The following is a 21345-nucleotide window of genomic DNA, read 5'->3' as shown; positions in this document are numbered from 1 at the left end:
TTTAAGGCTCTTGTCTTTTGCTTCACTTTTTAATCCCTTATATTCACAGCTCTCCTCTCAACTTCCCCATACATGTAGAAAGATTCTAACCAAAACTGAGTAGTGGACTTGTGCCTGAAAGCATTTAGCCAGTTTAAGAACAGCATCCAACTTCTGACCACCATGAGTGCCAGACATTTTCTTATGATCCCGAGAAAGAAGTCAAAATTTAATCACTTTCCATATCACATCTTTGTTGTTTGCTCATACTTTCTTGCTAAGTATTCTGGCCTCCATTTAAGCCACTCACATTTTCCACCTGGTCTGTCTTTCAAAGCAACATATACCTAGATTTCTCAAAGCTGCTATTAGCCTTTTTTTTTCCAGTTTTTCCAGGATGTTTATTTTACGTGAGAACTCTGGGTTTATATATGAAGTACTTAAAAGTAGGAAGCACGGGGTAAACCTGTACCCTAAAGGTAAGAAGATGACAAAATTTAAAGTCCAGTTTCCCATTCCTATGGTTTGGATTCCTATGGTTTGTCCCTGCCAAAACTCATGTTGACATTTGATCCTCCATGCGGCAGTACTGGGAGGTGGGGCCTAGTGGGAGGTGTTTGGGTCAAGGGGTGGGTCCCTCATGAATAGATTAATGCCCTCTTTGGTGGGGAGGGGAGGGTGAGTGAGTTCTTGCTCTGGGGGAATGGGTTAGTTCTTATGACAGTGGGTTGTTAAAAAGAATCTGGCTTCCTGGGTTTCTCTCTGTTGCTTTCTCTTTCGATTACATGACCTCTTTGCATATCACTGCTCCCCTGCTGCTGTCCACCATGAATTGAAGCAGCCAGGGGTCTTCACCAGATGCAGATGCCCAATCTTGAACTTCCCAGCCACCAAAATCATGAGCCAAATAAAACTCTTTTATTTATAAAGGGCCCAGCCTCGGGTTATAGCAACACAAAACAGACTAAGACACCAAGACTCAAGGTTTATATTGTTACTTAGTATATTTAGTACTGAAGGGTTACAACATACCTCCTATTCTTTCACCCAGCCATCTCTACCTCTCATCATTAACCACTCCTCCCTGCTCTCAGTCTGGATTAAAGAACCGGTACCCTTTGCCTCTGCCAAATACCCTGATTACACCACCTCTCATTTTCTGTATTCTTGACCCAAAAACTGACAAAAAGTGAGGAAACCAAAAAAGTCTTCTCTACGAGCCAAAATTTCACAATAATTGGGAAACCCAGAATTTCCTAAATTACATCTTAAAGTTTTGTTTCTTTTTTAACAGGCCACAAAGAACAAGTTATTCAAAATCCCTTTAAGACTTCAAGTTAGTAAATCAAAAATCGGGAAAAAAAAAAAGACTAAAACTTCCAGAATGTCAAAATTCATTTTTTTCGAGCAATCTTAAATGTTCAGCTTTGAGACTCCACCAAGTATTTGTACAATACCACAAATTCATCAGTGTGAAGTTAACACATAAAAAAAACTTTAAAGTAACTATATTTTAAGACTGTCCACACCTTTGGCTTTAATTCATCCATATTATGAAGAAACATTAAAAGATGTACCTACCTTAGCTGGAGGAACTTTTCCAGCAGCTGTGATCTGACCAGTAAAGAACCGTCCAAAATGATTTGCTGCTAGGACAACAGCCTTATAACTTTTAAAACAAACAAACAAATAAATAATTCCCTGAAATGAAAGGTCTTAGGCTCATATATCATAAGTCATCAATAAAGCTTTGTAAAAGAATAATAGCTAACATTTATATAGTACTTAGTATGTGCCAAGAACAGTTCTAAGTGTTGTATATATACTTACTCCTTTAACCTTCACAACAAACTTATGGATAGGTGTAATTATCACCTTTATTTCTCACCATTTATAGGTGAGAAATTGAGACAGAGAGATTAAGAAATCTGCCCAAGGTCACTCAGCTTAATAAATAGGACAGCCAGAAGTCTGACCCAGGCAGGCTGCCTATGGAGGCACACACACTTATCCATGACGATACCCAGACTCTGCGTAACAAATACTGCAGATCAGTTGAGATATGAAAAGTAATGAAGGAAAGAAAAGAAAATGTTAACAGTGGCTTTCTTCAGGTGCTGAGACTTCACACTTTCTTTTACTTAACTCTGTTATCCAAATGTTCTTTGATGACTATGTAGTGCTTATATAATAGGGGGAAATTTTTTCAAATAAAAAAAATTACATTAGCTATACTAATCTTACTTAAAGCTTACTTATATAAAAGATTCCAATCTCGGAGAACAAAAAACACTTCCCTTGATCTAATGGTTGAAATCACAGGATTTTTAAAACAGACTGACTTCAGCTCATGTTCTAATTCTATGTCTGATGAGCTTTGTGACCTTGGGCAAATTTCTTTAATTCTCTAAACCTTGGTTTCTTCATCTATAAAGTGAAGACAAAAAAGCACCTGTCTCTTAGAGTTGTTCTGAAAACTAAATGAGATAATGCAGCTGAAGGGCTTAGCATAAAGCCTATCACACAGAAAATGCTTAATAAATCTTAAATGTTTTAGCCAAAGAAACTATGCAATAAAAGCTAATAATATGCACAATCTTTTCTTTAATAGGATACTTTTGACATACTACACTAGTTTCCTTCCCCTTGTACATTTTATATTTAAAAGGTACTTTTGTACTCTCACTAATACACACTCTGCCTCAATATTATAATGCAACTATTAAAACCTACCCATGAGCTGGCAACAAACCTCTCCCTGATGAGGTTTTTATATAATAATACTTGATATAACAATTGATGCAAAAACATAACAGTCACTACTTTTAGTTTAAGTTAATCATACTGGAGCAGGAAACAATAATTTAGAGATTACATAATCTGTTAGTTTTACTTCTGACTTGAAGCGATAGAAATTTTCAATGGGAAAACATGACGAAGATTCAAAGGCCACTGTAAGAAATTAATTTCATAATTCATGTTTTAAAAGATTCAGTTGCTATTTACAAAAAAATTACAAATACAAGACTGATTACACAAGAAATGTATAAGAAAACGTTGCTATCGGGAAAAAGTGATAAATTGGGCATTTCCTTGATGACAGCAAAAAAGCTCAGAGTGCACAGTAATGAACTGGAAGCAGCACACCGTCACTGTAATATGGCTGTACGTATGAATTCAATAATGGTTTATCACATACTATGTGAGTATGTATACTAGATGATTCATTTCACACTATGCTCTTTGCATATGTCAACTCAGGACATAAAAGAGTGCCTCTTCAAATTGTATCCCATATAAACTTCAGACAAATCTGAGGCGATAATGGATAGGATAGAGAATAGGAGTGTTTGGGGACATTCCTCCTGTGCTCAAGCAACCAAGGCCCCCCAGCATAAGAGCTGGATTTATTTATACTGCTTCATAGTATTTCATCTGCTCAAAAGATTTTGTAGCTAAAACCACTGATCTAGAGTTGCTGGTTTTGATATTATTTCACATATGTGCATTTCACATGACAGAATCAACAGCACCCTTAAAACTTTACATTATACATTTTCTACATAAAATTTAAATAGAAAATTGCACATTTCTACGTTGCATAACTCTTTTATAACCTAAATCAATACACCAAAAAATTATTTTCTCCCTTGGTATATTACACTATAAAATACATCTTCTAACAAACCATTTGCCACATCAAGAACAACAAAATGTGTTTTTAACTTGTCATTTTTGTTTATTGCATCTCATTTACATCAAAAATGAATAGCTAAAACACAAAGTATTGTATTAATAGAATCTATGACATATTTGATATGCTAAATCAAAACCAAAGAAAACTTCAGCTCATGTGTCAGCCATAAAAGGCTTTAGTCATGTTAGTCTTTTTTTATGCGTTTTTTTAAAAATATTTTCTTTGTTGATGCCTCAATTTTTTTTTTTTTTTGAGACAGAGTCTCACTTTGTTGCCCAGGCTAGAGTGAGTGCATGGCATCAGCCTAGCTCACAGCAATCTCAAGCTCCTGGGCTCAAGCAATCCTCCTGCCTCAGCCTCCCGAGTAGCTGGGACTACAGGCATGTGCCACCATGCCCGGCTAATTTTTTGTATAAATATTTTTAGTTGGTCAATTAATTTCTTTGTATTTTTAGTAGAGACAGAGTCTCACTCAGGCTGGTTTCGAACTCCTGACCTCAAGCAATCCACCCGCCTCAGCCTCCCAGAGTGCTAGGATTACAGGCGTGAGCCACCACACCCGGCCTGATGCCTCATTAATATTAGCAAATTGTCAACTACTAATAGCTTTCATGCTTAAAATCCAATTTAATTAGTTTCTTAGAAAAGAAGAATTCATAAGCATTACCCATTTCCTCTAAGGCACAGTCAGCAATTCAGTGCATATAGTTATTCCTACCCCTCATGCATGGCAGACATAGCCACATTCTTCCTAACAGAATGGACCATAGAATCAATCCTTCTCAACATAGCACTCCAGTACAACAGGCTGACTATAGTCAAGCATCAGTCATTATATATTTTTAAATAACTAAAAGAGTTGAATTGGAATATTCCCAGTACAAGGACATGAGAAATGCTCGATGTGCTAGATACCCCAATTACCCTGATTTGATTATTACACATTGTATGCCTCTATCAAAACATCACACGTCGGCCAGGCGCGGTGGCTCACGCCTGTAATCCTAGCACTCTGGGAGGCCGAGGCGGGCGGATTGCTCAAGGTCAGGAGATCAAAACCAGCCTGAGCGAGACCCCGTCTCTACCATAAAAATAGAAAGAAATTAATTGGCCAACTAATATATATAATATAAAAATCAGCCGGGCATGGTGGCTCGTGCCTGTAGTCCCAGCTACTCGGGAGGCTGAGGCAGCAGGATTGCTTGAGCCCAGGAGTTTGAGGTTGCTGTGAGCTAGGCTGACGCCACGGCACTCACTCTAGCCTGGACAACAAAGCGAGACTCTGTCTCAAAAAAAAAAAAACATCACACGTACCCCATAAATATATACAACTATTATGTACCCATAATACTTAAAAATAAAATTTTTTTAATGTGAGAAAGAAAAAAGCAGCACTCCAGGCATCAATAAGGAATGTATTAGTGCTGGCAGGCAAATGAAGCTTATTACCACCTTGGCCTTAAAGGTAAGATGACATAGTTAGCCCTCAGTTATCATTATGGGTTTTGATACCAGAAGAAACTTCCTCTACTACACATGTTTCTGATTCATTAAATGTTTTATGAATTTACCTAAGCAAAAACCAAATTAAGATGGTAAATTTGCTAATATGTATATATTAGATTTAACATATGAGAATGCCAATATTCAACCATTTTTGACCTACGAAAACAGAAATTTCAACCTAATATATAAATGTACATACACACACATGAAATACAGCACATTCCTCAAACAATCTGACAGGTATTTCCTTTTGTGGATGGAAATACTTCTCTTCTACCCATGAAGATTAAAAAGGAATATAAATAGAGTTCATTTCCTATCTGATTACTGTGGAATAAAATGGATCTTAAAAATAATTTAAGTGCATTCTCAAAAGGGCTGCAATCTCTAACAATTATTATGAGCAAAATCACTGTAAGAGAGAGAAGTGCTATAGTGTGAATGTTTCTGTAGCACCATTGTACTTTTGTTCAGTTGAAATGGAAAAGATTCAACCTACCCAGCAATGTTGGCCATGGAGCTTAGGGCATCATATCCCTGAGCAATTGTGACTCTTGGAACCTGGTCCATTGCCAGAACTGTAGTTTTTCTTTTGGAAAGTTTATTTAGCAAGTCTGGATTTTGTGCTGGGTAAATAAAACTAATCAGTGTTCCCGATGTCTTTAAAAGGTCAGCTTCATGAGCACCTAATGTTGGATTAACCATGGGGGCTCGCACCTGAGAAAAAAGTCACAGATTAAAAATATAAATACCTTAATCATGTTTTTTAAGCAAACAGGACAATCTAGAAAATTGCTATGACTGAAATAATACTCCAGATATAAATAGTCCATCAATAAATTCCTCACTAAATTCTTAAGCAAGGTAATGTACACAAAGATGTATACCATCTATCCTCTGCCTAATGACCTATGGACTGGTCTGAGTAAAGAGCATACACACCTGGAAAACACGATATTGAGATAGGTTTAACAATTAACCGTAAAGCAGTGAAAAAATATGGAGGTTCTACAATAAACCTTCCTCTCCCAAAACCTATTACTCTAGTAAAATTAAGATACATTAAAATAAACAGGAAGTGTTTGCTGTGTGTTCAAAGATTCAACTCTTGCTAATTTAGGTAAGTATATGCATTCGGAGTAGTGAGGCATTAAGAACATTGTAAACTAAAATCCCAATGATAGATTTATGTCATCTTAAAAGCCCAGATAGACAAACACAATTCAAACGAGTAGCCTTGCTGAATTGGGTTTAAACAAAAAGCTACAATATATTCTGCTAAGGTATCAAATTAGTCAATGAATTCACACTCCACCTGCTTGAAAGTCTCAAATGTCTACTTTTCAAGGCCGAATTTTAAAAATTCCATTTTAAAAGTATTTTTAAATGTTTTATATCCAACTTTAAAATCAATCTTTAATTAAAATACCTCATTTCCTTCGCTCCCAGTTTGTAGTAGTGCTTTTAGGCAAGTAAACAAAGAAAACACAGCCTCTGGGACTTATGTTTTAAATACAAACACAAACACTGGGTCAATAATTTCATCTCACAGCATTTCACCTCAATTTACCTATGAGACACCTTTCACTGTTATTCCCATTTCAGTTGTTGATCTGGTGATGTATATGACTCTAGGTTCTGGATTTTAATTAAGACTCTCTGACAAGGTCTATTTTTCCTCCATGAAAATCTATAACATAGATTTAGTAAAAATTAGAAGACAATTTTGAATTGATTCTACTGGTCCCTATCAAATGCTCAGCTGAGACTGTTGGCATCTGAGTAAGTTAAGCCAATAGTATGTTCCCCTAAAGGTGCTCCTCAGGATGTTAACAGGCTTGACTCAAAAGAAAAGCCCCAACGGCAAGTAGTTTATCAATGCTAATACCGTATAAAGTTATGTAAGTTTCTGTATTATGGGATTTCTCAGCACACCTTTAATGTGCTCATACACATTGTGAATCCCAAAAAGGAACACAGAGCACTTCCAAAATGTATATATACCCTTATATCCCTTTTTTCAGACATGTCCAAAGATTCTGATCCCTAGAACATATATTAGAATGAATTATACTTATTTTCTTATTTTCCCCAAGTTCTTTTATAATGCTACATATCAAGTTATATTGCCAAGTATCTATAAACATAAAACTTTAAAAATGTTTAGCTGAATTACAATTTATCTCTATACTATTTACTATTAAGTTTCTGCAGCAAAAAATTGGTTTGTATCTTCTGCAAAAAACATTTAAGATCACGTCAAGTTCAGTGGACTTTATATAAGGAAAAAAACTATGTGATTGAATCCTCTTAGAAATTAATAAAGAAAAAAGCTTATCTTTATTAAAAAGTGACATATTAATACTTGTTTGCCTTGATTGCAGGAGGTTTAGGATTTAATGTTCAACTCTAGTTGTTATCTATGCTAGACTCTAAATACAGTCTCTCCCCCTTTCTCTATAGGATTCTTTACTGCAGATTTTAATTCTAAAGTTCTACAGAAGCTATATTTCTATTACACACTACCTTAAGACCTTGTTTTAAAGTAGCTAAGGCTACATGCCACTCAGCCCAATGCCACTTTCTCCATAATAGTCATGCCCTCTCTAGAAATAGCACTCATGTCAGCGTAAATCACTGTGTCTTCAAGTATCAGAAGATCACCGTACATTCAGTCCCAAGCTGAGTTCCGCACCTTCTTTCCATTCTAGTAGCAGTTAAATACTCACCTGTGGGTATTCTGGGTATATATGGACCACGTAGCACAAATTTTCCCTAGCCAATTAAAAGGAAATTCCATATAACAAACATAAAATAAAGATCACTTTTTCTCTTCTCATAGTTAAACACAGATCACATTGCCTGATAAAAGTCTATCAGAGCATGGAAAATATTCACAACATGCAACCAATTTCTTTACGAAAAAGGCATCCTTTAAAAATAGGAAAAGCTCTAACACCAAAGAAAGTAAATTAATTTTTCTATGAAAAGACTTCAAAAGCTCAGCATGCCATAAATGAGAGGGGGAAAAGGAATAATTACTTTGACCACCAAATCAGAAGCCAGTGCTTCCTTCGCCCCTTGAATTTGGGCACCTGCTGCTCTATAGTGATCATCCGAGAACTTGGAAGCTTCGCCTGCACCCGATTCCACGACAACATTAAAACCCTGCTTGACTAAGGCCTGAACACCAGCAGGAGACAATGCCACTCGCTTCTCATTCTGGAAAATCTCCTTGGGGACTCCAACAGTCAATTGCTTGTATGGAATTCCTGCAGACAAAGGCCAAAAAAAATTTGGTAAAAAACAAACAAAAATCTACCCTATTTAATAACAGATTTCTGAAAACAGAAATGTGGAGTCTGTTCTTCAAAATATACCACACACAAAAGTTGCTGTTAAAAATAATGTTCCTCATTCATAACCATAATTCTTTGGCTTTTTTTGATAGATGATGAATTTTTATGCTTGCTCCCCTAAAAGTTCCAAATATTTTATTTAATCAATGGCTCTCTTTAAGGTACATAACAAGCTTAGTTCATTCTTAGGAAAAAAATGGGTTGAGAGCTCACTTAGCATGTAACTCTACTCATCAAACCTCTCAGGCTCTCTTGTCCTTAACTTTAACAAAGATAGAAGTAATTAGCTGTTTTGAAGAACAATCCTATTATAGATACACTAGTGGCCTGCCACACCCAAAGTCACCTCCCTGGCAACATGGTCACAGGCAACTTCTCATAGATTTGTCAGTGTCTAGTATCTTCAGACTCTACACACTTAGCCACTTAGACAATTTTGAGTAGAGAAGAGACATGATTTTATATTTCTAAAATATTATTCTGTGTTGTGTACAACAAACTGTAGGGGGCAAAGAAAGCACAGAGACCATTTAGGAGCCTGGTGTATCAATCCAGGTGACAGATGAAGGTGGCCTGGACCAAGATGATAAAAGTGGCAATGGTGAGAAGAGTACAGATTCTAGATACAAAGTAGAGCTGACCTATCCCTACTAGGAGGAGGACGTAGATTGACTCCAAGGTTTCTGATCTGATCAACTACAGTCAAGTTGCTATTTACTAAATTGGGAAGCTCTAACAATGATCAATTAATACACTTAACCCTAATTCCTGAGCATAGATGAGCTATATGTGGTACAATTCCCCAGTACTAAAGAGGAACAAAGAAGAGCTGCTGGGGGAAGTTGTTACTATGAGCAGTAGGCTCCCAGGTACAACTCAACTGATTTATATTTTTTCTTTTTCTATTATCTTTTCTTCTCTGTTAGCAATGGCAATTGAGAACTTCCACAGCACAAGGAAAACGTAAGACAGCACTTACATGATCCCCCTCACCACACTCCCAAGCACCAGGCCATAAAACTGTATGGCTCTTCCTTTCTTCTACGGTCAGGAGATCTATTAGCTCCCATGACTGGAATGTCTGATTTACAAACACCAAAGTGAGACTTTACCTGGTTTTACAGGGGCTTTACACCACAGTGCCTGGTGAGTATAAAACGTTCGTAGAAAATTCTTCTTCCCAGGTAGAACCTTGTAGGAACCAAAATTGCTAAGTAAAGGACAGGAACAGCCAGTCATCACTGCTTTTAGTAGGTTCGCCATGCTGATGTAAGCTCCCAGTGGTCCAAATCCCCAATTTCCTTGAAGGCAAATCACTAAGAGGAAAGAAATAAAATAGTTTATATGCTGAGAAAAAAAAAATACACTTTGTCTTTTGAAAATGAAAAACATTTTTTAAAAACACTATTATAAGGCCGGGCGCGGTGGCTCACGCCTGTAGTCCTAGCTCTCTGGGAGGCCGAGGCGGGCGGATTGCTCAAGTTCAGGAGTTCGAAACCAGCCTGAGCAAGAGTGAGACCCCGTCTCTACTATAAATGGAAAGAAATTAATTGGGCCAACTAAAAATATATACAAAAAATTAGCCAGGCATGGTGGTGCATGCCTGTAGTCCCAGCTACTCGGGAGGCTGAGGCAGGAGGATCGCTTGAGCCCAGGAGTTTGAGGTTGCTGTAAGCTAGGCTGATGCCACGGCACTCACTCTAGCCCAGGCAACAAATGGAGACTCTGTCTCAAGGGAAAAAAAAAAAAAAAAAAAAAAAGCACTAATATAAAGAGCTTGGAATATGACAGTTATACATGGGCATCTACAAAGAATTTATTTGCTAACTCCTTTACTTACAGAAGATGCTTCAAAGTTTGTTTCCAGTTCAGGTATTTAAAACTTGGAATCCATTTTCCCACTACAATCGGAATTAGAAACTCACTATTCATTTTCAAGCCTAGGTCATATAAGTCTATCTGGTCCTTAATGTAGCTGGAAAGTAAAAACACACACACACCACTATAGAGTCAAGTCATATCTTATATGAAAGGAATCTTCTAAGACAGCATGTCCAACAAAGATTGCGTATAATCAAAGTTACCTTTGCCTTTCCCTTAAACTATCTAAAATGCTATACAGTACAATGGTAACTTACAGTTAGCTACCAAGTTATACAGAAAACATGGCCATCCTATTTAGGGCAGCAGGATGCTCATCCTGGGAGACCCCTGAATGGAGGCTGCCTGAGTGAACACAAGATTCATGTTTGCCAAGTGCACCTCTCAAGAAAATTAAACATGCATGGGATGTGACTTCAAGAAAAAAAAGGAAAAAAATTCCATAGTAACTTTACCACATAGGCTTGTGCCTGTGAATGCGGTGTAACCATGAACTCTTTTGTCAGTGGTTCTCACAAATGGCCACTTTTGTCACCTCTAACGGGGCTGGGTGAAGTGTCACTGACCTATGCTGTTATTGAGGCTTCAGCAGCCACCTGTACTGCCTTCCTTGGCAGATCCCCAGGGATGCATAATAGGTACTCCAACTATCGCCACAACTCCCAATGGTCCTCCACCTTTCTCATCCTTTCTTCAAGAATGGGAAGAAGCAGAGAACTTAAAACTCTTATCAGTCAAATTCAGCTAACGCTACCACTATCCTGTTAGGTTCTGACCCATCGTGTGGACCCCCAACGGGGCCTAGAACCTTATTCCAGAAGACTCCATAAACATTCTTTGGGACTCCAGATAAACAGGGATTTAGCTCATTTTTAATTTCACAACTGCTGCCACAACTCCCTAAAGAAACTTCTTTAAAGTTGCAGAAAGCAACACCGGTAATGGAAATTCACAATCTAGGCAGTGCTTATTCATAAGATGCCCTTTTATTCAACAAACATGCATGGAGGGCAGAGTTTCAGAGGCACTGCTGTTAGAAGCTCTTACAGGATCAAACTGGAACGTGTCATACACTAGGAGATAACAAAAGTCAACAAGTACTAACACTACAAACCCTAGTAACATAAGTCCAGAGTTCTTCCAAGGATCAAAGAGAAAACTTATGTCCTCTCAGAGGGCTCAGAAAAGGCAGGGAAAGGCATTTGAGATAGAGAGAATAAAATGAAAAAAGCTAAGGAAGGAGAATGAAATGTCTTTGGGCATGCCATTAAAAACGTGTATAAATAATTATTTGCATTTGAGTTATACATTTCCAAAGTATTTCTACATATGTCATTTCATTTCAGTCCTAAAGTATTCCCAAGTCCAATAAATACTCTCCTCATTCATTCATAGATTATTCATGGCTTAGAATGAAGAGCAAATGAGTTTAAAATTCAGCCATTCAAAACATTCGCTGAATCTATGCCAAGAACTGAGGGAGATACAAAGATATATAGAAGATAATTCTCATATTGAGGGAGATTTTCCCTATCATTACTAAAGAACCTCCTCCTATCCCAACCTCCCCACTTATCCAAGTTTCTCTTCTAGGATCACCCTAGGTCTCCAACAATCAACATTTTCGCATGGCTGACAAAGATTTCCCAGACCTCATGAGCAAAAGAATGAAGCTAGCTTTAATAAAGCCCTGTATTGTCCAAATCTACCACTCGTTCACTGTTTGACCTGAACCTCCCTGAGCCTCAGTCAGCTCATCTATAAAAAGAGCATAGGAGAGCAGGTTTTGAGCTCTAGAAATTTTATGATTAGATGAGATTTTGCAATGCCTTACAGCTATAGTCCTATTTCATGGCCTAAAATCTGGAAAATTTGTCCTGCCTACTCAGAAAACGGTAATTTGATATTGAGCAAATCCTTGGCAGGGGTATCAGACATCAATAGGTCCAAGGCTCTCAGAGGACAATTTCTCTGGAGAATTCCACTTGATTCAAATTATGAACACACAGGGCAAAGACCAGGAGGTAGTTTAATGGCAAGAGCAGTCCACATCACTAAACCTAACTCAAATGCAAATGGCCCTGATAGATATTCAGAGAATATCTGAACCACCTTATCATTAGCCAGTACATGTTTATATCAAGATAGTATTCCATCTTAATCATCACTTTAACCCTCTCTGCTGTTTTATGATCCACGGGCTTTTGTGGCTTTGAAGCAAAAAAGAGGTAAACTTTACAACTCAAAAATTGAAAGAAAAAAAAAAAAGAACAATTTTTTGTAGTATGGTATTCATATGGCTGTTTAGTGTTAGTTATCTGGGTTACCATCACCCCTAATAGATATTAAATCCTTGAGGGCAAGCACCTGACCTGGAGAGGGGGGATAGCACTCTGTAACTTATTAGCTGCATGACAGCCGCAAGTCACTTCTCTGTACCTCATTTCCTCATCTTTGAAATGGGGATACTAACAACACCCACCCCATGTGGCTGCTGTGAGGATTAAAAGAACACAATATCCTTACTAGCTGTTACATCCTCTTATTACTTCTGACCCAGTGCTTTGCACAACAGAGGAAGTCAATATGTATTTTTCAACTGAATGAATGGATAACTAGGGATAGGTAATCTGAAGCTTGGGTACCTACTGAGTACATTCTCCAAGAAGTTTCAGGAAATTTCTTTTGAAGATGCAATGTTTGTGTAGCCTTGTGGAAAACTGACTCTATCAGCAAAGGTAAGCAGCCTTAGTAGCCTGCTGATAAAAAGGTAATTCGGATTAAACCGTCCATGCAATAAATACAGTCACGATTTGCAAATAAACGGGTGCAATGAAGAAAAGGGGAGCATTTTAAATAAGAAAAGTAGCCACGTAAGACCCATCCACCACTGCGGAACAGTCTGTCTCTACGGAACAGTCTGTCTCTACGAGACTCCAAGCAGACCTCTCAAGGACTGCCCAGCAACACAGGGAGAATAAAGGATGCCTGCAGCAGTAAACAAGTCACTCTTTTAAAAGCGAGACATACCAACAAGGACACAATAACCTACCCAGGCAAGCTTAGCCTGGCAGGCGTGTGACCTCACCCCAAACCACAGGTACCATGGCCATTGCCACTGGTGTCACCCCTCCCTAGGCAACCAAACTGCCAACTGCCGGCATTTACAGGGTACCGCTATTTATAACCTCCCGCGGAAGCGGATTGGCCCAGGCTGAATAATAAGTCATTCCAGCTCTAGAGTTTGAATCAGCTCTGCCCAGGACACCCCGTCCGCTGTGTCTTCCACCTTGCAAGCCCGGGCCCCACTCTGGGCCCGCAGAAGCTTGCACCCACCACCACCAGTCGGCCCCCACATCCACTAACTTTTGTTCCCTGTCTCCCATATCCCCAGCTGGGCATCCTCCCCAAGCTCCCTCAAGTTTCAAACATAATTTGGGGGCGTCCAGCTGCCACTTCTCTGGGTGCACCGCCAATCAAAAGTCCTCCATGACCTTCCTCTCCACCCCTCCTCTTGGGGGCCGAAATGACCCTGGACGACTCGCTGTCCCCCAAAGCTCCAAAATCTATCTGCACGTGCACAGCTGCTGCCTTGTTACCTGGCCTCTGCGGGGACCCAGTTCCCGAACCCACCCACCCACTCCCTTCCACGTCACCTCAGCAGGAGACAAGAAAGGGGGCCCACGCGGCACGATTCTTTTTCCGCGTCCAAGCCTCGAGCCTGCGAACGCCCCTGTGGGCCCTGAGCCCCTGACCCCGCCGACCCCGCCCCCCTTCTGCTCTTTGACAGGTTTCCTTAGAAGGGGTCTCGGTAGTCAAGGCCAGGTCGCGCCCCTTCCCCAGCTGCGCCCTAGGCGCACGCCCTGGCTGCCCGAACCAGCAGCGCCGCCGCGCTCACCTGGGCCCGGAGGCAGATGGCCGTGGGCTGTGCGCCGCGACGGGACGCCGAGCTGGCAGACCGGGGCTCGGGCCCGGCGGCGCTGCGCCTCCAACCCGGAAGAACAGCCCCAACCCCGCGGCGGCGACGGCCACGGGCACGTGACGACAGCGCAGCCCCCACCCCGGCCCCGCGCCCCCTTCCAGGTCCGGCCCCTCCGCCTGATTGCCCGCCGTCTCTCCGGACAAGAAAGAGGCCTCACGAAATGCCCGCTTGGAGCTCAAAGGCAGGTTACCCCAATGCGCCCCTCCTCTCCTAGTGGCAGCCAAAACCTCTTTGTCTGCCGGGGCCCGCGGCCCCCGCCCCGCCTCCGCGCTCTCCTTCGGCCAGTCCTTGTCAATCAAACCTGGTGCCAAAAGGGCCGCTGAAGTTTTCAGGGATACATTTGTTTTCTTCCCCTGGAAAACCAGTTACAACGTATGATTTCCTCTCTGGTGTGCCTCCAGAACAATAAGCGTACAATATAACTCCACGTTGGATACCTGCCTTTCCTCTAGCTCTCTAGGAAAAATCAGAACTTCTGAAACAGTAGAGAACCAAAGGGAAAGGAGGAAGAGGCCAAGGGGTGGTGAAGGGCGGGAATGGGGGCGTTGTTTATCCATTCTGGCAGGACAGATGGAGTTAAATTCCTCTGAACCGATGTCAAGGCCCGAAAATTAACTTACATCTGCGTACTTGTCTTCTAAGGTCAGAGGCAGCCTAGAGGAAGCCATGTGTTACTGCCAATATGAATATCTAGCGACTGGAAAGCACCCCCGGTGGACATTGTTAATTTTCCTGACCAGGCCTAGGCTGTTTTCGGCAAAACTATTGAAGGACTTTGAAACATAATGACCAAGTTCTTTGCACATAGTTCAGTGACTTATTCTGCAGGTGTATTCTGACTAAAAGTGGGAGGAATAAAATATAGAGTGTAAAATAGTTCACCCACCAAAAGCTGAATCATCATGAAGGATTAGTAAGGTCATTTCTTTTTACTTTAATTGAAACATTTAAGACAAGTAAAAGAATTCTGAATCTAAAAGGAATAAAGCAAAACAGTTATTCCATATCTTTAAAAAGAAAAGAACTGCAGAGAAATCCTTACTTTGAGAAAGTATCTTGTGTTTAACTGACACAGAAGGTCATTCAATTAATGAAGCCCCACTGACATCCAAACAAGGTAAAACACTGTCCTTGTCCTGGAAGAGTTCACAGACAGGAAAGGACACAGCCCCATGTTTTAAAATAGCAATGAACCATGATAAATGTAACCACAGAGACAGGTTCAAGATATTGAAGGTACAGTAAGGCAGGAGTGATAAATAAAGATTTAAAACTAAGCTTTTATTCTAAAACAACACTTTTTCTGGGGGTAAGGGGTTGCTCCATCTCCTTCAGGGTTTAAAAATCAGTGGTTCCCAACTGCAGACAATTTTGTTCCAGGGGACCTTTGGCAATATCTGGAGACGTTTTGGTAGTCACAACTAGAGAGGGAGGCATCTACTGTGTACAGGCCAGGGATGCTGCTAAACACCCTACACTGCTCAGGACAGAGTCCTACTACAAAGCTTTACCCAGCCCCAAATGTGCTGAAGCTGAGAAATCCTTGCTTAAATTAATGCTCAATATGTTATTTAATTTGACTTATCACATGAGAACAAATCCAAAGTTAACATACTGCTTTTCACTTCTGAAAATAGTAAATAGTAAGCATATGATAATGTAAGCATATAATTTAATAATAAGCATATGATTATTTTATATATTATACATATAATTTGGGTGTCATTGCTTCAGGTGTAAACATTTGTCATTTGGAAGGTTCTGTTTCAGTCCTTAAGCTCCTATATATACTTAGAGTTATATTAGTCATAGAAGGAGTCCCCAAAGAAAATTGGATTAGGTCCCAAAAGTTTGTTTGTAACTTAGTTTCTCTGGATCTTAGACACTCTTGGATACAATTTTTGTAAAGATTTTATATTCCCGGCCAGGCATGGTGGCTCACGCCTGTAATCCTAACTCTTTGGGAGGCCGAGGCAGGCAGATTGCTCGAGATCAGGAGTTCAAAACCAGCCTAACCAAGAGCGAGACCCCGTCTCTACTATAAATACAAAGAAATTAATTGGCCAACTAATATATATAGAAAAAATTAGCCAGACATGGTGGCACATGCCTGTAGTCACAGCTACTCGGGAGGCTGAGGCAGCAGGATTGCTTGAGCCCAGGAGTTTGAGGTTGCTGTGAGCTAGGCTGATGCCATGGCACTCACTCTAGCCTGGGCAACAAAGCGAGACTCTGTCTCAAAAAAAAAAAAAAAAAGATTTTATATTCCCTATTAAATTCTGAGGGATTTGCCCATTTTGATATCTGCTCCTTCTTCTCTGGCTATCTTGACCTCCAGACTCTGAACTTAGAATAGTACCTCTCACATATATGCAAGTTTTCATTATAGATTTTCTGTTATTATATACATAAATTTAAAAAATATTTTACAATTAGGATATATATCAAAATTTAAGCCCTTAAGCGACTTTATAGTTACAAATGCTTAAAAGTACTATTTAATATTTATTAGAGTCCAAAGCTGCCAGAAGCAAAAAGGATGAAATCTTTAGAAGAATGTAATATAATGCTGGGATCTGCTTTAATGCCTAAAACCCAGAGAGGTAGCAATAGCCAAAAATCAAAATGTAGGCTGAGCCTGAGAAGATATGTGATATTATCAAAAACTGAATTCCAAGGCCAGGCATGGTGGCTCATGCCTGTAATCCTAGCACTCTGGGAGGCCGAGGCAGGAGGATCACTCAAGGTCAGGAGTTTAAAACCAGCTTGAGCAAGAGCAAGACCTCGTCTCTACTAAAAAAATAGAAAGAAATTAATTGGCCAACTAAAAATATATAGAAAAAATTAGCTGGGCATGGTGGTGCATGCCTGTAGTCCCAGCTACTTGGGAGGCTGAGGCAGACGGATCGCTTGAGCCCAGGAGTTTGAGGTTGCCATGAGGTAGGCTGACGCCACAGCACTCTAGCCCGGGCAACAGAGTGAGACTCTGTCTCAAAAAAATAAAAAAATAAAAAAAAATAACTGAAGGCCGGGCGCTGTGGCTCACGCCTGTAATCCTAGCTCTTGGGAGGCCGAGGCGGGCGGATTGCTCAAGGTCAGGAGTTCAAAACCAGCCTGAGCGAGACCCCGTCTCTACTATAAATAGAAAGAAATTAATTGGCCAACTGATATATATATATAAAAAATTAGCCGGGCATGGTGACGCATGTCTGTAATCCCAGCTACCCGGGAGGCTGAGGCAGAAGGATCACTCGAGCCCAGGAGTTTGAGGTTGCTGTGAGCTAGGCTGACGCCACGGCACTCACTCTAGCCCGGGCAACAAAGTGAGACTCTGTCTCAAAAAAAAAAAAAAAAAAAAAAAAAAAAAAAAAAAATAACTGAATTCCCATGATGACTTGTTACTAAAACTCAACATCTAGTTAAGATGAGGCCAGAGAACAGGTAGCTTTAATATATTGTCATTGTGGTTATTATACACACTTAACAGTAGTTTATTGTTTCAAGTTCCCCTTTTATAAATAATTATTAGCAAAGTAAACAGCTCCAAACAGATAGGATTCTTTTTTTCTTTTTTCTAAGAAACGGTGTCTAGCTGCCCAAGCTGGAGTACAGTGGCTATTCATAGATATGATGATCATAGCAGTGCAGCCTTGAACTCCTGGATGCAAGCAATCCTCCTGCCTCAGCCTCCTGAGTAGTTGAGTCTACAGGCACAAGTCATGGTACCTGACAAAGACACAGGATTCTTAGACTCCAGTAATGTCAAACAATGCAAACATTTAACAGGTTTTAAGGAAATCATCACTAACCTCAATCTTAGCCCTCTTCTCCCAGGCTGTCAAATGCAGTGTTTGATTTTAGGAAATAAATATTAACTGACTAAATTAACTGATGCTAATCAATGTTAATTGGAAGAAGATCAAAAAAGAACTGACATTAAACAGCCAGCCCAAAGTTAAACAATAGGCAATTTGTTTAAACTATTTAAATAAAACCAGCTTACATTTGGAATTATTGTGAGCATCTACTAGCTTGTAGCATAGCTTTGTGAACATTGTTCCATATAATAAATGCCAACTATAAATAATCTGTGGGCTTTTTAAATCACTATAAAAATTATCTGTGCAATCATAGCTTTGGGAGCCTGGGAAGCTGTATCAGTATCATAGAGCTTCTATAACAAATTACCACAAACTAGGTAGCTTAAAACAACAGAAATGTATTCTCTCACAGTTCTGGAGTCCAAAAGTCCAAAATGAAAATGTTGGCAGGGTAGATTCCTTCTGGAAGTGCTAAGAAAGAAACCATCCCATGCCTTTCTCCTAGCTCAGATGGTTGTCAGTAATCCTTGGAATTCCTTGGCTTATAAACAAATCCAATCTCTGCCTCCATTTTCACATTGCCTTCTTTGTGTGCCTGTGTCCAAATTTCCCTCTCCTCTCTCTTATACAGACACCAATCAGTGAACTTAAGGACCATCCTAAATCCAGGATGATTTTATCTTGAGATCCTTAACTCATTATATCTGACAATGTTCCTTCACAATAAAAATAAAACAAGAAGTGTAAAAGTGAAATGTCAGAGATATCAACTGTCAAAATTAGCACTTAAGGAAACTGGACATTTCATAATTAATAACCTAATATATAGTTGGTTTGCTTTTTTAATAAATGCTAAATTGAATTTTTCCTTCAATTTTTTATAGAGTACATATTTATCACCATTATCAAACTACTTGATTATAAAACTACATAATAGCAGTTAACATTTTTATAATATTTAACTTTTTAAATATTGTATTTAATGAAAAATTCTAGTTCAAATATTTTTTTAAAGTTTTGTGAAACATTATCTCTTTGAAAATTCTTTTTTTTTATGCTAGATGTTACTCATAACAGAAGAGCAAAACCCAGAATTTCTTTCCTCCATTGGTTTTTGTCATACCACTCTCCTATTTGCTCCTATTTCTTTTTTTTTTTTTTTTTTTTTGAGACAGAGTCTCGCTTGTTGCCCAGGCTAGAGTGAGTGCCATGGCGTCAGCCTGGCTCACAGCAACCTCAAACTCCTGGGCTCAAGCAATCCTGCTGCCTCAGCCTCCCGAGTAGCTGGACTACAGGCATGCGCCACCATGCCCGGCTAATTTTATATATATATTAGTTGGCCAATTAATTTCTTTCTATTTATAGTAGAGACGGGGTCTCGCTCTTGCTCAGGCTGGTTTCGAACTCCTGACCTCGAGCAATCTGCCCGCCTCAGCCTCCCAGAGTGCTAGGATTACAGGCGTGAGCCACCGCGCCCGGCTGCTCCTATTTCTTTAACCATTTATTCTCAGTTCTTTTGCCACTTAAATGTGCAGATACTTCATATATCCCCTTGGTTCTCTGTCCTTTGAACTCTATTACTTTCCCCCTGTCCAATATCACCTGTGCTGTGTCCACTCCCAAAGCTTAATGCTGAGCCCAGACCTCTCTCCTGAGCTCCAGACTATGCAGCCAACTGCCTGCTGGTAAATGCCATTGAGATATCCACAAACATCTCAAGCCCAACATGAAAAAATTCTCTTCTGCTCCCTCCTTTTAGCTACAACAAAATACTTGCTGTTTCCTGAATGTATGGAGGGGTTCCACACTTCCTAGCCTGTTCACATGTCTTTTCTTACATCTGGAATGCTCTCCCTACTCCCTAACTTTTCTTTGCAGACTTGTGCCCATCCTTCAAGACCTAACTTTTGTCAGTTCCTCTGTGAAGCATTCCAGGAAGTTTTGTTCACCCCTTTTTTTCCTCAAGCATAATACAGTGCCTGGCATATGACAATTGCTAAATAAAAGTTAGCTAGATAAGTAAGAAGCAGCTGAGATAAAGACAGGATTGAATCCTGACTTTGGCTGAGTACCCTTGAGAAACAAATTCAACTATAAAATATGGGAAGAATAACTGTTTCGCAGGTTGTTGTGAAGAGGAGAGAAGAATTTCTGTAAAGAATATAACCCAACAGGAAGATTGCTTGAGGCCAAGAGTTCAAGATCAGCCTGGACAACATACATAACAAGACTCTGTCTCTAAAAAATTTTTTAAAATTAGCCAGTTATGGTGGTGCACACGTGTAATCCCAGCTCCTCAGGGGCCAAGGTGGGAAGATCACTTGAGTCCAGAAGTTCAAGGCCAGTGAGAACCCATCTCAAAAAATATAGAGAGCCGGGTGCGGTGGCTCACACCTGTAATCCTAGCACTCTGGGAGGCTGAGGCGGGCGGATTGCTCGAGGTCAGGAGTTCGAAACCAGCCTGAGCAAGAGCGAGACCCTGTCTCTACTATAAATAGAAAGAAATTATTTAGTCAAAGCAGAAGTCTCAAAAAAAAAAAAAAAAAGAAATTAATTGGCCAACTAATATATATATAAAATTAGCTGGGCATGGTGGCGCATGCCTGTAGTCCCAGCTACTCGGGAGGCTGAGGCAGCAGGATTGCTTGAGCCCAGGAGTTTGAGGTTGCTGTGAGCCAGGCTGACGCCACGGCACTCACTCTAGCCTGGGCAAAAAGCAAGACTCTGTCTAAAGAAAAAAAAGAGAGAGAGATAGACAGATATACATACATACATATATATATATGTATATATATATATATATACACATATATATATATATATATATATATATATATATAGAAAGAGAGAGAGAGAGAGAGAGAGAGAGAGAGGCCAAAGTCTGGCTCATCATAGATTTTCTAAAATATTCTTGACTTTTGACAAGGGTGCAAAAGCATGTCAATGGAGGAAAGATAGCCTTTTCAACAAATAGTACTGAAGCAATTGGATGTGTCTGGAACAAAAAAAAAGAACCTCTACCTAAGTCTTGCATATTATATAATAATTAACTCAAAATGGAGTAGAGACTCAAATATAAAACCATAAAACTTTCAGGAAAAAATTGGAGAAAACCTAGGC

The 21345-nt window shown here is 39.7% G+C and overlaps 1 protein-coding gene across 5 annotated transcripts in view; it reads right to left on the bottom strand.

Annotated features, from left to right (window-relative positions):
* Nucleotides 1-14944, bottom strand: part of NNT (nicotinamide nucleotide transhydrogenase) — a 90371-nt gene extending 75427 nt beyond the window's left edge. The window contains exons 1-5 of one of the 5 annotated variants that reach the window (XM_012740387.3): nt 14846-14944; nt 9654-9857; nt 8225-8454; nt 5682-5899; nt 1561-1648 (exon numbers count right to left, since the gene is read on the bottom strand). In XM_012740387.3, coding sequence (XP_012595841.1) covers nt 1561-1648; nt 5682-5899; nt 8225-8454; nt 9654-9804 — 687 coding nt within the window. In that variant the 5' untranslated portion in view covers nt 9805-9857; nt 14846-14944. Of the gene's footprint in view, nt 1-1560; nt 1649-5681; nt 5900-8224; nt 8455-9653; nt 9858-13071; nt 13096-14320; nt 14479-14705; nt 14811-14841 lie in introns of those variants that run through there. The other 4 variants (XM_012740388.3, XM_012740385.3, XM_012740384.2 and 1 more) reach the window with 4 other exon arrangements.
* Between the last annotated feature and the right edge of the window lie 6401 nt (nt 14945-21345).

This window comes from Microcebus murinus, chromosome 11, assembly GCF_040939455.1.
Source record: "Microcebus murinus isolate Inina chromosome 11, M.murinus_Inina_mat1.0, whole genome shotgun sequence".
NCBI lineage: Eukaryota > Metazoa > Chordata > Mammalia > Primates > Cheirogaleidae > Microcebus > Microcebus murinus.
Note: the sequence above shows the minus strand (reverse complement) of the source record. Positions and strands in the feature narration are given on the sequence as shown.